This window comes from Mobula birostris, chromosome 1 (assembly GCF_030028105.1).
Source record: "Mobula birostris isolate sMobBir1 chromosome 1, sMobBir1.hap1, whole genome shotgun sequence".
NCBI lineage: Eukaryota > Metazoa > Chordata > Chondrichthyes > Myliobatiformes > Myliobatidae > Mobula > Mobula birostris.
Genome location: NC_092370.1, coordinates 14,461,749 through 14,480,247, shown reverse-complemented (window position 1 = coordinate 14,480,247; position 18,499 = coordinate 14,461,749). Strand labels below are relative to the sequence as shown.

Sequence of the window (18,499 nt, the reverse complement as noted above, 5' to 3'; positions counted from 1 at the left end):
GCTGTTCTTAGGAGTTGGAATCATTATGGCTATGTATAATTATCATGTAGGGAACATTGCTAGAGGAACAGGCTCAGTCTTTAGAGTGCTATGTGATGCCGCTGTAAACTAGAAGATAAAACTCAAGAGCTCAAATTTTAAAGTACATTTATTATCAAAGTATGTACACTTTATACAACCTTGAGGTTCATCCCCTTACAGGCAGCCACAAAACAAAGAAACCCAATAGAACCAATTAAAAGAAGACATCCAATATGAAACATCCAATATGTAGAGAAAAAGTAAAAGTCAATGGGGGTGAAGTTGATTTGAATGGGAAGGAGGGAGGAGGGAACGCTGACTCAGACCATGGAGGCCTGCGTCGGACATTTTCGTGCCTTTACAAGGCACAGATTGGAAGTCTGTGTGGGGCACCACTCCTCGCACAGACACTAGAGCAATGTGTGGTTAAGTGCCTTGCTCAAGGACACAAACACGCTGCCACAGCTGAGGCTCGAACTAGCGACCTTCAGATCACTAGATGAACGCCTTAACCACTTGGCCATGCGTCCAACATGGGAAGGGAGTATAAAGTAATCATCCTTCACATATTAACATTCAATGCCAAACTTCAGACACCAGTACCAACTACTAATTCAGAATTTACTGTGGTGATCGGTGAAATATTGTTTCTGCCATTACATAGTGAAAACAAGACTATTAAATAGTTCCCTGGTAAGGTAAGTTGCATTCCTTACCCAAAATCTACCTCGTTATGATATTGCACCTTATTGTTTACTTGTTCCGCACTTCGTCTTACACTTTATTCTGCATTGTTGTTGTTTTACCGTGTTCTACCTCCATGCACTGTGTATGAACAGTATGCAAGATAAGCTATTCACTGTATTTTGGAACAAAAAAAAACAATTCAAATTCCAGTTCCAGGCTGCAGGACTCAATGACTCTATGACTGACGGACCACACGAAAAAGATTGAAGCATTCTGATTAATTAGTCCCTGCTCACTGACCGATGCCTTAACAAAACTGGCCATAAGATGTACTAGACAACTCACCAAGGCTTGTCAACACCACCTCCTGGTCTAGTGACCACCGCCCCTGTGATATGTCTCTCACTGAACGAGATGGTGAGCATATTACATGAAATTTCATTACAATAGTGCAATATGTAGACGCTCCTTCACACATTATGTGATGGCCTCTTTCTTATGCAGCCTCCTACCCCATCCACAGACAGCCCTTCTTCTAATTGCACTGCCCTTTCTCTTCAAGGCCTGATCTCTTTCCCCAGCCACATCGTACTCACCCCTCACTGATCCTGTTGCCTTTGGGCCTAGGTGTGGGTACCTGGTTGGTTGGTTCCCTGAGCCTTCCAGATTCTGCTGCCAGATTTTGGTGCTGGCTGCTCCCTCTACTGACAACCTAGCACCGAGAGGGATTGGTGGATCAGTGATTCATTGCTTCCACACCCCAGCTGGTGTGAATCAACAGGGATGCTATCTAACTCCTTGCTGACCTGTGACTTCCCACAGCTGGTCGCCTCAACCACTCAGTGCTGTCGTCAGCTCCCCCGCCATCTCTCATTGCCACTACAAGAGCAACGCTCACGAGCGGAGACAGGTTGAGCAGAAGCAAGCTAAAAGGAGGCTGATCATAGCCTTGGTCATCTGCACCCTCTTCATGGTCGGAGAGGTGGTTGGTGAGTACTAATCTTTCCATAAACTTCACACTGGGCGTAGGCCCAATGGGCAGTGAGGAAGACTATCATAGCTTGCAAAGGGATCTGGGCCAGCTGGAAAAATGGGCTAAAAAATGGCAGATGGAATTCAATGCAGACATGTGATGTGTTGCACTTTGGTAGGACAAGCCAGGGTAGGACTTACACAGTGAACAGTATGGTACTGCGGTAGGACAGAGAGATTGGAATGGTACCTGGTGTGGAGGGCCATGTTCCATGTGTGAATCGATAGAACTAGGCAGAAAGATAGTTTGGCATGGACTAGATCAGCAGTCCCCAACCACCGGGCCACAAAGCATGTGCTTCCGGGCCGTGAGGAAACGATATGAGTCAGCTGCACCTTTCCTCATTCCCTGTCACGCACTGTTGAATTTGAACATAGGGTTGCCAACTGTCCCGTATTTGCCGGGACATCCCGTATATTGGGCAAAATTGGTTTGTCCCATACGGGACCGCCCTTGTCCCGTATTTCCCCCGCTAAGGTAGAGCGTTCTGTGAAACCTTTCGTGCCGAAATGGCGTGAAGCGAAGAAGCAATTACCATTAATTTATATGGGAAAAATTTTTGAGCATTCTCAGACCCAAAAAATAACCTAACAGATCATACCAAGTAACACAAAAAACTGAAAATAAATAACACTAACCTCTAGTAAAAGCAGGAATGATATGATAAATACACAGCCTATATAAAGTAGAAATAATGTATGTACAGTATAGTCGGGAAGACGAAAGCAAAACCTATTTGTGGGGAAAAAATCGGCACGTACGTGCATGCACACATCATATGCACACGTCACGCATGTGCACACAGGTGCCTGCACAAGGCTTCATGGTTATGGTAGTCTTTCCTGGGGTAAAGTGTCTTGGGACTTGACTGCTACTTTTGTCCCTTATTTGGGAGTGAGAAAGTTGGCAACCCTAACTGTAAAAGACATGTTGAGGTGAGTTTAACCCGACTTGAACACCATCCTCTCCCCCTAGTCAGCTGGTCTGCAAGAATATTGTCAATATTAAACCGGTCTGTGGTGCAAATAAGTTTGGGGACCCCTGGACTAGATGGACCAAAGGGCCTGTTTCTGTGCTGTAGTGCTCTGTGACTCAGTAACTATCTGCTGCCTTATATCAAGGTGGGTATCTACTGACACTAGAAGGGGGGAGGTTCAAGTTATAGCACCAAATGGGGCCATATATGGGCATGTACAGTAATCTGCAATTCTTGTTCAACTCCATTTCGTCGATTAAAGCTTCGATTGTTCGCAATCAAAGCAATGAGAGAAATTGATACATCAAGGTGCATGTGGACGGTGAGCACTGGCTGCTCGTCTTTTGATCACTCGCTGCCGGAGAGGGAAAGGCTTGCCACTGTGCCTGGAGAGTGTTACCCAGGTTTTCTGCATTTTGGATGTGGACCTGGACTATAGACTTTTTTTTTCCAGTCTTATAGTTTTTTATGTTCTGTGTTTTTTGCCCAATCTTTCTCAGTTTTATTTGTGCAGAGAGATTTGGGGATTGATGTGCCTATTCAGCTTCATTTGTTTTTTTTTGTGTGGGAGGAGTTATTAGGGATTGATGCAGCTGTTCTTTTTTAGTGCGGGAAAGGGGGAATTTGGGGGATGGCGATTGTGCTGCCTTTCTTTGCTTCCTTGGTTTCATGGCTACCCAGAAAAGAATTTCAGGTTTGTATACTTTGATAATAAATGAACTTTTGAACCTTTGAACTTGAGGGACACAGAGAGTGAGTTTGTAAATCTGGCGGGAGCAAAGGATGTTGGGAATAATGAGGGTGGAGCACCGCAGGAGGAGTGTGGAACAGGTGTCGGAGAAGGAGTGCTGGGGCAGTGGTGGTGTTGGTGTAGACACACCCAGCCCTGCGACATCAGGCAAAGTCATTCGGTTCCAAACAATTTGTTACTGATGACTATAGAAAGTCTCTCTGGTGCTTCCCACTCCCTCCCCTCTCCCTTCCCCTTTTCCCAACCACGATTCCCCTACCCCTGCTCCCTTCCCACTCTCAGTCACAATAGAGACCCATGTCAGAATCAGGTTTGTCATCATTCACATATGTCATGAAATTTGCGGCAGCAGTACAGTGCAATACATACATAAAGTCCTGTGCAAAAGTCTTAGGCACCCTAGCTATATATATGTGCCCAAGACACTCTATCTAAGCACGATACTCTATCTAGTCTGTCCACTCTCCTTTTCATGATGAGTTGCGAAGTGATGTTGAAGAGTTGAGATGTTATCTTGAAGTTGAATAAGACTTTGGTGAAGTCAAATTTGGAGTATTGTGTACAGGTCTGGTCACCTACCTATAGAAAAGATATAAGTAAGATTGAAAGAGAATCTTTACAAGAATGTTGCTGGAACTTGAGGACCTGAGTTATAGGGAAAGGTTGAATAGATTAGGACCTTATTCCCTAGAGTGTAGGAGAATGAGGGGGGATTTGATAGAAGTATACAAAATTACAAAGGGTATAGATAGGGTAAATGCAAATACATTGAAGCTGAGTGAGACTGGAACTAGAGGTCATGGGTTAAGAATGAAAGGAGAATATTTAAAGTCAACTTAAGGGGGAACTTTGCAACTTGAGGGGGAACTAACAAGGCATTTGATAAGGTACCCCATGCAAGGCTTATTGAGAAAGTAAGGAGGCATGGGATCCAAGGGGACATTGCTTTGTGGATCCAGAACTGGCTTGCCCACAGAAGGCAAAGTGTGGTTGAAGACAGGTCATATTCTGCGTGGAGGTCGGTGACCAGTGGTATGCTTCAGGGATCTGTTCTGGGACCCCTACTCTTTGCGATTTTTATAAATGACCTGGATGAAGAAGTGGAGGGATGGGTTAGTAAATTTGCTGATGACACAAAGATTGGGGGTGTTGTAGTTAGTGTGGAGGGCTGTCAAAGGTTACAGCGGGACATTGATAGGATGCAAACCTGGGCTGAGAGGTGGCAGATGGAGTTCAACCTAGATAATTGTGAGGTGGTTCATTTTGGTAGGTCAAGTATGATGGCAGAATATAGCATTAATGGTAAGACTCTTGGCAGTGTGGAGGATCAGTGGGATCTTGGGGTCTGAGTCCATAGGACACTCAAAGCTGCTAGCAAGTTGACTCTGTGGTTAAGAAGGCATACGGTGCATTGGCCTTCATCAATCGTGGGATTGAGTTTAAGAGCCGAGAGGTAATGTTGCAGCTATATAGGACCCTGGTCAGACTCCACTTGGAGTACTGTGCTCAGTTCTGGTCGCCTCACTACAGAAAGTACGTGGAAACCATAGAAAGGATGGAGAGGAGATGTACAAGGATGTTGCCTGGATTGGGGAGCATGCCTTATGAGAATAGGTTGAGTGAACTCAGCCTTTTTTCCTTGGAGCGACAGAGGATGAAAGGTGACCTGATAGAGGTGTACAAAATAATGAGAGGCATTGATCATGTGGATAGTCAGAGGCTTTTTCCCCAGGGCTGAAATGGCTAGCACAAGAGGGCATAGTTTTAAGGTGCTTGGAAGTGGGTACAGAGGAGATGTCAGGGGTAAGTTTTTTACGCAGAATGGTGAGTGCATGGAATGGGCTGTGGGCAGCGGTGGTAGAGGCGGAAATGATAGGGTCTTTTAAGAGACTCCTGGATGGATACTTGGAGTTCAGAAAAATAGAGGGTTATGGGTAAGCCTACGAAGGGTGATTGATAAGTTCGTGGCCTAAGTAGAAGGAGTCAATTTTAGAAACCCTAGTACATTTATGTTTCAGCATAGTCCCCTCCTACATTTACACACTTAGTCCAGTGGTCGTGGAGCATACGGATCCCTTCTTTGTAGAAGTCGGCGTCTTGGACCTCCAGGAAGTGGTCCACAGCAGGGCTGATTGATAAGTTTGTGACCTAAGGTAGAAGGAGATGAGTTATTAACTTCAAACTTCCTGCATAATCACTCAAAGAGTTGAACTGCACATACATGTAATGAGAGCTGTATAACTCATCTCCCTCTACCTTAGGCCACAAACATATCAATCACCACTGCTGTGGACCACTTTCTGGAGGTCCAAGACGCCGACTTCTACAAAGAAGGGATCTGTATGCTCCACGACCACTGGACCAAGTGTATAAATGTAGGAGGGGACTATGTTGAAAAATAAATGTGCTAAGTTTTCTAAAATTGACTCCTCCTACCTTAGGCCACGAACTTATAAATCACCCCTCGCAGGTAGCTCTAAGGTAAGGACATTTTCGGCACAGCTTTGTGGGCCGAAGGGCCTGTATTGTGTTGTAGGTTTTCTATGTTTCTATGTAACCTGTTCACTCAGAGGGTGGTGAAAGTGTGGAACGAACTGCAAGTGTGAAGTGGTGGATGCGGGTTCGTTTAAGAGAAGGGTGGATAAGTACACGGATGAGAGGAGTATGGAGAGCTATGGTCCACATGCAGATGGAGGGAGCATGGTAGACTAACAGCTTGTATGTGCTCGGTGTGTCAAAGGGCCTGTTTCTGTGCTGCCGTGTTCTATGACTCCATGACAATGAAGCTTGGATCGAATCTGGATGGCCAGCTGATATCCTATTGGGACTTGCCAACTGTGCAGCTGGATGAAGTCTCTGGGATGGGCAAGCTGAGTAACCTGATAATCAGGATATTGCCTCTATGCAGTGACCTTGTCCAGGTCAGACAGCACAGGTAGCTTTGGCAGATAGGACGTGTTACAGGTTGGGAGTGCAGTGGTTGAACTTAGATGTGCACACCTTTGTGAAGGGGAAAGAAGGGAAGCTGCCCAAGAAAACATTCGTACATTGAAATAGTCTGGTCATCCTTGATGTAGATGGGTTTGGTCATGGGGCCTGCCTTAAAGTCTTTGTTCAATACATTTTTGACCCCATGGTGCTACAAGTATGAGCTGATCACGCTGCGACAAGATCTATGAAATCTGGGATGAAAGTGGGACATTTCTGTTCAATCTAAAGCTTTGCTGGGCTGAATGGTAGGTACAGAGGGGGTGGCAAATGGAGGGCTGGTTCTAGCAGGCTAGTAATAGGGCTTTTCTGAATATGCAGAATTCATTTGGGGATGGGTGCAATTTGCAGGTGATGCAAAACTTAGAGGTGTAGTAATCTTGATGACGGGGAAAATTCCAGAGACAGAACTAAATGTCATTTGGACAAAATTAGATTCACTTAAGGAAACCAACATGGATTTCTTCGAGCCATATTTTGCCGAACAAACTTGATCACATTGTTTGAAGAAGGTACAATGGAGTACAATGAGATATGTAATGAAGGGACCTCCTAAAGGAGAGGGTCCAGAGGAGGTTCACGAGAATGACCCCAGGGATGAAGAGGTTAATGCATGAGGTGCATTTCACGCCTCTAGTCCTGTACTCACTGGAGTTTAGAAGAATGAAGGGGAATCTTGTTGAAACTTATCGAATAATGAAAGGCCTTAATGAAGTGGATGTAGAGAGGATATTTCCTACAGTGGGAGAGTCTGGGACCAGAGGGCTCAACCTCAATAGAACAGGGGTCCAATAGCCCCTCGGTTAATGGGAAGGGTCCTTGGTATAAAACAGGTTGGGAACCTCTGAAATAGGACATCCCTTAAAGGAGGAATGCCTTTAGCCAGAGGGTGGTGAATCCGTGGAATTTGTTACACAGATGGTTGTCAAGGCAACGACATTGGGTATATTTAAAGGGGAGGTTGATAGGTTCTTGATTAGTTAGGGAGTCAAAGGTTATGGGGAGAAGGCAGAAAAAAAGGGGTAAAGAGGAACAATAGATCAGCCATGATGGAATGGCAAAGTAGAAAGCTCTAATTGTGCTCCTATGTCTAATGGTTTTACGTCATTTGAGAAGATGTCACATAATAGGCTTAGCATCAAGCTTGAAGGCCAAGGAATAAAGGGACTGTATTAGCAAAGACAGAGAATTGCCCAAGTAACAGGAAATGGTGACCACTGCCTAAGCATTTCACCTTTCACTAAAGCTTTGCTGGGCTGAATGGTAGGTACAGAAGGGGTGGCAAATGGAGGGCTGATCTAGCAGACTAGTAATAGGGCTTTTCTGAATATGCAGAATTCATTTGGGGATGGGTGCAATTTGCAAGTGATGCAAAACTTAGAGGTGTAGTAAGCTGTGTGAAGCACATTAATAACCTTAGAAGAAATATGGACAGGTAGGGGAATGGGCAGGTAGAAGGCAGATAAAATTTTAATGATGAGGAATGTGATGTATTACATTTTGATAGAAAGGATGAAACATGGCAATGTAAATGAAGGTGTAAGTCACAGATGTTAACATGTAAACATCAAAGAACGAGGGTTCCCTTCCTCCACCATTGATGCTGCCCTTACCCACATCTCCTCCACTTCCCCAACATCCGCACTCACCACATCTTCCCGCCACCTTAACAGTGATAGAGTTTCTCTTGTCCTTACCTACCACCCCATGAACTTCCACAAACAACACGTCATTCTCCGCAACTTCTGTCATCTTCAAAGGGATCCTACCACCAAATATATCTTTACTTACTCCCCATCTCTGCTTTCGGCAATGATTGGTCCCTCCATGATTCCTTTGTCTGTTTGTCCCTCCCCATTAGTCTCCCTCTGGGCAATTATCCCTGCAAGCAGCCTAATTGCTACACTTGCTCATTCACCTCCTCCCTCACCTCCACTCAGGGCCCCAAACAGTCCTTCCAGGTGAGACAGCACTTTGCCTGTGAATCTACTGGGATTGTCTATTGTGCTCCGCATGTGGTCTTCACTACGTTGGTGAGACCTGACATAAATTTGGGGACTGCTTCGTAGAGCACCTCAGCTCCATCAGCCAAAAGCGGAACTTGCCAGTGGCAGTGGCCAAAGATTTTTGTTCCCATTCCCATTCTGACATGTCCATGACCTCCCTTTGTGCCATGATGAGGCCACCCTCAACGTGGAGGAGCCACACCTTATGAACACCTAAAAGAACACTGGCAGGGATGACAGCAGAACAGCAATGGCTGGAATTTCTGGAAGCAATTCGGAAGGCACTGGATATATACATCCAAAAGAGGAAGACATATTCTAAAGGCAGGATAACATAACCATGGATAACAAGAGAAGTCAATGCCAACATAAAAGCCAAAGAATGAGCATATAATAGAACAAATATTAATGGGAAGTTAGAGGGTCTCAAAGCTTTTAAAAAATGACAGGAGACAACTAAAAAAAATGTCATTAAGGTAAGGATGGAATACGAAAATAAGCTAGCCAATAATACTAAAGAGGATACCAAAACTTTCTTCAGATACATAAAGTATAACAGAGAGGCAAGAGTGGATATCGGACCACTGGGAAACAATGCTGGAGAAGTAGTAATGGGGGACGAGGAAATGGTGGACGAACTGAACAAGTATTTTGCATCAGCCTTCACTGTGGGAGACACTAGCTGTATGGTGGAAGTTCCAGGTGTCAGGGGACATAAAGTATGTGAAGTTACCTTTACTAGGGAAAAGGTGGTCTGAAGGTAGATAAGTAAACTGGACCAGATGGAATGCACCCCAGGGTTCTGAAAGAGGTGGCTGAAGAGATAATGGAGGCATTAGTAATGATCTTTCAAGAATCACTAGATTGTGGAATGGTTCCAGAAGACTGGAAAACTGCAAATGTCACTCCACTCTTCAAGAAGGGAGAGAGGCAGAAGAAAGGAAACTGTAGCCCAGTTAGTCTGAATTCAGTGGTTGGGAAGATATTGGAGTCAATTAAGGATGAGGTCTTAGAGTACTTGGATGCACATGATAAAAAGCCCAAAGTCAGCATGGTTTCCCCAAGGGAAAATCTTGCCTGACAAGTCTGTTAGAATTCTTAGAAGAATTAACAAATAGGGTAGACAAAGGAGATTCAGTTGATGTTGTGTACTTGGAATTTCAGAAGGCTTTTGACAAGGTGCTACACGTGAGGTTGCTTAACAAACTACGAGCCCATGGTATTACAGGAAGGATGATAGCATGGATAGGGGAATGGCTGACAGGCAGGAGGTAAAGAAGGGGAATAAAGGGAGCCTTTTTTGGTCAGCTGCCGGTGACGAGTGGTGTTCCACAGGGGTCTGTGTTCGGATCAATTCTTTTTACAGATTGATGATCTGGATGATTGATGGCTTTGTTGCAAAGTTTGCAGATGATAAGAAGATGGGTGGAGGGGCAGGTAGTTTTGAGGAAATAGAGAGGCTACAGTAGGACTTAGACAGATTGGGAGAATGGGCAAAGAAGTGGCAGATGGAATGCGGTGTCAGAAGTATATGATCATGCACTTTGGTAGAAGAACTGAAAGGGTCGACTATTTTCTAAATGGAGGGAAATGTAGAAATCTGAGGCACAAAGGCATTTGGGAGCGCTTATGTAGGAGACCCTAAAGGTTAATTTGCAGGTTGAGTCTGTGGTGAGGAAGGCAAATGCAACGTTAGCATTCATTTCAAGAGGACTTGAATATGAAAGAAAGGATGTAATGCCGAGACTTCATAAAACACTGGTGAGGTCTCACTTGGAATATTGTGAGTAGTTTTGGGTCCCCTATCTTAGAAAGGATGTGCTGAAACTGGAGAGAGATCAAAGGAGGTTCATTAAAATGATTCCAGGATTGAATGGCTTGTCATATGAAGAGCATTTGATGGCTCTGGGCCTGTATTCACTGGAATTTAGAAGAATGAGTGGTGTTCTTTTTGAAACCTATTGAATGGTGAAAGCCCTTGATAGACTGGATGTGGGGAGGATGTTTCCTATGGTGGGAGAGTCAAAGACCAAGGACATAGCCTCAGAATAGAGGGGCGTCCTTTTGGAACGGTGATGAGGAGGAACTTCTTTAGCCAGAAAGTAGTGAAACAGGGAAATTCGTTGCCACAGGCAGCTGTGGAGGCCAAGTATTTATGTATATGTAAGGCAGAGGTTGATAGAGTCTTGATTGGTTGGGGCATGAAGAGATACGGGGGGGGGGCGGAAAATCAGAGATTGGAGCTGGGAGGAAAAATGGATTAGCCATGATGGAATGGTGCAGCAGATTCGATGGGCCAAATGGGTTAATTCTGCTCCTATAGCTTATGGTCTTAACTATATTGCGTCCAGGTAGCCTTCATCTGATGGAATGGATATTGATTTTTTATTCTGGTAAAAAAAGATTCCCTCCCCCTCCCCTCTTCTTCTATTCCCCACTCTGGCCTCTTACCTTTTCTCACCTGCCTATCATCTCCTCCCTGGATCCCCTCCTCCTTCTCTTTCTCTCATGGTCCACTTTCCTCTCCTATCAGAGTCCTTCTTCTCCAGCCCTTTATCTTTTCTATGCACCCAGCATCACCCAGTTCCTTCCAGCTGCTCCCCCTTCCCCTTCCCCCACCTTTTTTTCTGGCATCTTCCCCCTTCCTTTCCAGTCCTGAGGAAGTGTCTCAGCCTGAAACATTGGAACTGTTTATTCGTTTCCATAGATGCTGCCTGAGCTGCTGAGTTCCTCCAGCATTTTCTTTCTTTCTTTTCAAGTCTTTTAATAAATTTTCAAAATTATAAACATAACAATAATATTGATAAACAGAGAATGGGATTACATTATTAATAGCTAACACTTGCAAATATAAAATTGCTGATAATACAAGTATATTAGATCACCCCAACTCTAACTATAATTGAACATGGTAAAAGATAAATGGCAAAAAAAACAAAAAAAAAACACCAAACTAGAAAAGAAAAAAAAAACACACTAAATTGAGCTAAGCAAAACTAAAGTGAACAAAACTAAAACAAAGTTGGGCTAACCTATTACATTGGATACAATCATTGATGTCGTTAACTCCTCTATCCGTATATTTTTAGTTAAAAAAAGGATTCGACAAAGGTCAAACTACATCATATGAAAATGTTGAATAAATGGTCTTCAAATTTAACCGGAGGATCAGAGGTGCCACTTCTGATTGTCTCTAAATTTATACAAGATATAGTTTGAGAAAACCATTGAAATGTAGTAGGAGGATTGACCTCTTTCCAATTCAGTAAGATAGATCTTCTAGCCATTAATGTAAGGAATGCAATCATCCGGCAGGCTGAAGGGGATAGTTCCATCATCGGTAATCCAAAAATTGCAGTAATAGGGTGAGGTTGTAAATCAATACACAAAACTGTAGAAATAATATCGAATATATCTTTCCAATATTTATCCAAAAAAGGGTAAGATCAGAACATAGAAACATAGAAACATAGAAAATAGGTGCAGGAGTAGGCCATTCGGCCCTTCGAGCCTGCACCGCCATTTATTATGATCATGGCTGATCATCCAACTCAGAACCCAGCCCCAGCCTTCCCTCCATACCCCCTGACCCCCGTAGCCACAAGGGCCATATCTAACTCCCTCTTATATATAGCCAATGAACTGGCCTCAACTGTTTCCTGTGGCAGAGAATTCCACAGATTCACCACTCTCTGTGTGAAAAAGTTTTTCCTAATCTCGGTCCTAAAAGGCTTCCCCTCTATCCTCAAACTGTGGCCCCTCGTTCTGGACTTCCCCAACATCGGGAACAATCTTCCTGCATCTAGCCTGTCCAATCCCTTTAGGATCTTATACGTTTCAATCAGATCCCCCCTCAATCTTCTAAATTCCAACGAGTACAAGCCCAGTTCATCCAGTCTTTCTTCATATGAAAGTCCTGCCATCCCAGGAATCAACCTGGTGAACCTTCTTTGTACTCCCTCTATGGCAAGGATGTCTTTCCTCAGATTAGGGGACCAAAACTGCATACAATACTCCAGGTGTGGTCTCACCAAGGCCTTGTACAACTGCAGTAGTACCTCCCTGCTCCTGTACTCGAATCCTCTTGCTATAAATGCCAGCATACCATTCGCCTTTTTCACCGCCTGCTGTACCTGCATGCCCACTTTCAATGACTGGTGTATAATGACACCCAGGCCTCGTTGCACCTCCCCTTTTCCTAATCAGCCACCATTCAGATAATAATCTGTTTTCCTATTTTTGCCACCAAAGTGGATAACTTCACATTTATCCACATTAAATTGCATCTGCCATGAATTTGCCCACTCACCCAACCTATCCAAGTCACCCTGCATCCTCTTAGCATCCTCCTCACAGCTAACACTGCCACCCAGCTTCGTGTCATCCGCAAACTTGGAGATGTTGCATTTAATTCCCTCATCCAAGTCATTAATATATATTGTAAACAACTGGGGTCCCAGCACTGAGCCTTGCAGTACCCCACTAGTCACCGCCTGCCATTCTGAAAAGGTCCCGTTTATTCCCACTCTTTGCTTCCTGTCTGCTAACCAACTCTCCACCCACACCAATACCTTACCCCCAATACCGTGTGCTTTAAGTTTTCACACTAATCTCCTGTGTGGGACCTTGTCAAAAGCCTTCTGAAAATCCAAATATACCACATTCACTGTTTCTCCCCTATCCACTCTACTAGTTACATCCTCAAAAAATTCTGAGATTCGTCAGACATGATTTTCCTTTCACAAATCCATGCTGACTTTGTCCGATCATTTCACAGCTTTCCAAATGTGCTGTCAACATATGAGTCAAGGAAACAACTTCAGAATGACATCTATTGCAAATAGGGCTTATATGAGAATAAAATCGAGCTAATTTATCTTTAGACATATGAGCCCTATGTACCACATTAAATTGTATCAATGTATGTTTAGCACATAAAGAGAACAGGTTAACTAATTGAGATTTTTTCCCATTTTTCTGTAGGTAAATGAAGTTGAAATTCCCTTTCCCATTCAGTCTTAATTTTATCAGATATACCTGAATTTATTTTCATAATCAAATCATAAATGATTGCTATTAAACCCTTCTGATAAGGATTTAATCCTAACATTTTTTTCCGTGATATCAAATGGATATGAAGTTGGAAACGTAGGTAGCTTAGTATTTAAAAAATTTCTAATTTGTAAATATCTGAAAAAATCAGATTTAGGCAAATTATATTTATTAGATAACTGTTCAAAAGACATAAAGCAGCTATCCAAAAATGAATCACGAAAGCTTAATATACCCTTCATTTTCCATACCGAATAACAGATGGTTGAAAGAAAAAGTTAGATATAATAGGGCTTGATAAAATAAATTGGTTCAAACCAAAAAATTTATGAAATTAAAACCATATTCATACTGTATGTTTAATTATTGGATTAATCATTTGTTTATTTAATTTAGAAAGAACAAATGGAAGAGAAGTCCCTAAAATGGAGGTCAGAGAAAACCCTTGCACGGATTTACATTCCAGGTTTACCCATTGTGGGGTTAAAGTTATATCCAAATCTTGTGTCCAAAATATTAAATATCAAATATTAATTGTCCAATAGTAAAATCTAAAATTCGGCAATGCTAAACCACCATCCTTTTTAAACTTATGTAAATATTTTTTTACTTAATCTAAGGTTTTTATTTTGCCATATATATGAAGAAATTTAAGAATCTAAAGTATCAACAAAGGATTTAGAAAAGAAAATTGGTAATGCTTGAAACAAATATAAAAATTTAGGTAGGACAATCATCTTAATAGCATTAATTCGACCAAGCGTTGATAGAAACAATGGGGACCATTTAATAAACAATTGTTTAACCTGATCAATTAAAGGTAAAAAATTATGCTTAAAGCATTTTGTATGTTTTGTAATGTAAACCAAGGGAACCCTTCTAAATGGGATACAGACAGATGTGTGGTATGTGTTGAAAGAGCCAGGGTGGGTTGAGAAGGTGATTAAGCTGCACATGGGATCTAGTAATTTATAGAAAGAGACATAGTACAAGAGTAGGCAAATCATAATAACCCTCCATAAAACACCAGCTTGATCAGGCTGGGAATATTGGGTACCGAGCTCAAGCAAACAGGTAACAGATTAGGCAAGGATGCGGAAGAAATTCACCAAAATGATTCCAGGAGTTTAGATTTCTAGAGGGTTTTAAGCAGTATTTGAGGAACATGACTTCAATCTTTCCAGTGTTCAGTTGTAGAAAGGCCCGTTCACTCAGGTACACCCACAACATGCTGGAGGAACTCAGCAGGTGAAGCAGTGTCTATGGAAATTAACAAACAGTTGATGTTTTGGGTCGAGACCCTGGTGAAAGGTCTCTGCCCGAAATGTCGACAGTTTATTCATTTCTATAGATGCTATTTATTCATTTCTGACCTGCTGGGTTTCTCCAGCATCTTGTGCACGTTGCTCTGTGTTTCCAACATCTGTAGTATCTCTTGCGTTTAGGTGTCAGGTAAATGGTATTAGAATTCCAGACAGTGGAAAGATGGAGATTTGTTATGGTGAGTTAGATCAAGTATCAACAGTCTCAGGTGAACCCAATATGGTCATATCTTATGGAGGTATAGAAAATTATGAGAGATATCGATTGGGTGACATTTTCACCTCAGTTTGGGTGAGATTAGAACTAGAGGTCATAGTTTATGTGTGAAAGGTGAAATATTTAAGGGGAATCTAAGAGAGAACCTCTTTACTCAGAGGGTGGTGACAGCGTGGAATGAGCTGCCAGTGGAGATGGTAGATGTTGGTGCAATTGTAACTTTCAAAGAAATTTATATACAGTACTGCCCAAGTCTTAGGCACATATATGTATATAGCTAGGGTGCCCAAGACTTTTGTATAATACTGTAGTAATGTTATATATTGTACTGCACTGCTGCCACAAAAAAGCAAAACTTCATGGCATATGTACGTGATGATTCTGAAACGGGTCTCTGTTGTGGACTGAGAGTGGGAAGGGGGCAGGAAGAGGGGAATCATGGTTGGGAAAAGGAGAAGGGAGAGGAGAGGGAGTGGGAAGCACCAGAGAGACATCCTGTAATGATCAATAAACCAGTTGTTTGGAATCAAATGACCTTGCCTGGTGTCTCAGGGCTGGGTGTGTCTGCACCCACACCACCTCCTGCGCCGCCCCCTGGAACTCTTTCTCTGCCAACCATTCCACATCCCTCCCACGGTGCTCTACCCTCGCCATTCCCAACATCCTTTGCTCCCTCCAGATTTACAAACTCGCTCTCTGCTCCATGTTGACTAATACAAAAGACTTAGGTACCCTAGCTATATATATGTGCCTAATCCTTTTGTGTAGTTATGTAAGTACATGGATGGAAGGAGTTTGGAGGGCTATGGTCTAGGTGCAGGTAGATGGGACCAGGTAGAAAAATCAGGTAAGCACAGATTAGATGGGCCAAAGAGCCTGTCTTTGTGCTGGAGTGCTTTATGACTCAGTGATGCTCCTGATGCGGTATGGCCATGTCTCCTCCTGTTGCTGTAGTCTATCCTCTCTCACATGATGTTCTTTTCCACCTGGTATACATCAACTGCTTGAATTGTTTCAGATCTGGTAGCTGTGTTTTGCCTTCCCTCCCCTAAGCTACTCTGTAAAATGTATCACTTTGACTAACCTATTGGGGATCGCCATATGAAATTTTGTTTAAGTTTCATTTACAAATGCTCCTGTGAAACTATCTTGAACGCGTCTCTTCACTTCAGCTGCTAAAAATGTAAGTGTTGTAAACGATGAATAAAATAATGTACTATATCTGCTGTAGTAGCATCAGCACTGGACTTCAGGGTGAATGGTCCTGAGTTCGAATCCAGCCAGCTCCTTGCACGCTTTCCATCCATGCTGGATTGAGAGTCGAGTCAGCAACTCAGCCCTGTTTTAAAAAAAGACAAAATGCTAAAGAAATTGCAAGGTATCTGCCCGATGCGCCACAAGGAGCAGGAAGGAATAACAAAGTAATATATAGAACATAGAACAGAGAAAACTCTAGCACAGTGCTTTTAAGCTACTCTACTTACCTTCTGCCTAAATGCCACAGGCATTTAGGGCAGCAATGAAGGTCCACCATCTCTGTCTGTACAGAAGGATTCTTCATTGCTGTTTCCATAGCAGGACTTTCCATGCATTCACCACTTTCTAAATCCACTCCTCTGACATTCCCTCTATACTTTCCTCCGATCACCTTAACATTATCCCCCTGCATATTAGCTATTTCCGCCCTGGGAAAAAGTCTCTGACTGTCAACTCAATCTCTGTCTCTTATCATCTTGTACAATTCTCTCAGGTCACATCTCGTCCTCCTTCACTCCAAAGAGAAAAGCCCTAGCTTGCTCAACCTACCCTCATGAGACATGCTCTCTAATCTAGGTGGCATCCTTGTAAGTCTCCTCTGCACCCTCTCTAAGTCTTGCACATCGTTCCTATAGTGAGGCAGTCAGAATTCAACACAATATTCCAAGTGTGTTCTAACCAGGGTTTTATAGACCTACAACACTACCCTGAGTATCTTGAACTCATTCCTTCAGCTAATGAAGACCAACACGCCATACACCTTCTTAACCACCCTATCAACTTGTACAACAGCTTCGAGAGATCTATAGATTTGAACCCCAAGAACCCTCCGCTCCTCCACACCGCACAGATCCTTGCCATTAATCCTGCATTCTGCCTTCAAGTTTGACCTTCCAGACTGAATCACTTCACACTTCTCCGGATTGAACTCCACCTGCCTCTTCACAGCCCAGTTCTACATCCAATCAGTGTCCCGTTGTAACCTATGATGACCTTCTACACTGTCCACAACCCCACCGACCTTTGTGTCATCTGCAAACTTACAAACCCACGCTTCCAATTCCTCATTCAGCTCATTTATAAAAATCACAAAGAGCAGGGGTCCCAGAACAGATCCCAGCGGAACACCACTGGAAGCTACAAGTAAGTTAAGTCTGGTATTTACCTGATGGTGATGATTTTTGTTGAGTCCACGTGGGACATGGCATTGTCTGACAAACCTTTCCCTTCCTTTTGCTCTCGAAGGTGGATATCTGGCAGGGAGCTTGGCTGTCATGAGTGATGCAGCACATCTTCTAGCAGACATCACGAGTTTTCTGATTAACCTGTGCTCATTATGGTTATCCTCAAGACCGGCCACCAAGAGATTAAATTTTGGATGGTACAGAGCAGGTAGGAGTTTCAGAAGAAAATGCAGCTTTCCCTGTACTTCAATTGAAGCATTTGCAAAACTAAAAAACAAAGATCACTTCTTTTTTGAAATTTTCCAAAAATAAATGAAATGGAATGATTTTTATTTATTGACATATAGCGAGGAATAGGCCCATCCGATCCTGTGAGCCATTCCACCCGATTTAACCCTAGCCTAATCGCTGGACAATTTACAATGACCAATTAACCTACCAACTGGTGCATCTTTGGGCTGTGGGGGAAAACCAGAGCACACAGACAAAACTCACAGGGAGAATCTACAAACTTCTTGTAGGGCAGCGGTGGGAATTGAACCCAGGTCATCTGCACTGTAAAGGGTTGTGCTAACCACTGCGCTGCCGTGCCACCCTGATATGTTGATTTAAGGATGTTAAAGGTTATGGGGAGAAGGCAGGAAGAATGTTGTTGATGCAATGGTGAGTAGAAGTCTCAATGGGCTGAATGGCCTGATTATGCTCCTACGACTTATGGTCTTATTGTGGCCACATGAGCTAAAACTGTGAAGCAAAAGTATACCCAGATTATTTATTTTTTAGTGTGACAAATAGTATTAGCTTAACCACAAATTATACAGCCTGACTTTCCTTATTTTTACTTCATAAAAGCATGTGTTATACAGTACTGTGCAAAAGTCTTGAGCACATGTGTATAACTAGGGTGCCAAAGACTTTTGCACAGTACTGTAGTAACTTTATGTGTTGCACTGTACTGCTGCCACAAAAAAAAAATCATGATATATGTGAGTGATGATAAACCTG

The 18,499-nt window shown here is 43.0% G+C and overlaps 1 protein-coding gene across 1 annotated transcript in view; it reads left to right on the top strand.

Annotated features, from left to right (window-relative positions):
- Nucleotides 1-18,499, top strand: part of LOC140190222 (proton-coupled zinc antiporter SLC30A2-like) — a 61,570-nt gene that overhangs the window by 9,520 nt on the left and 33,551 nt on the right. The window contains 2 exon segments of the mRNA XM_072247112.1: nt 1,531-1,697; nt 17,556-17,702. Coding sequence (XP_072103213.1) covers nt 1,531-1,697; nt 17,556-17,702 — 314 coding nt within the window.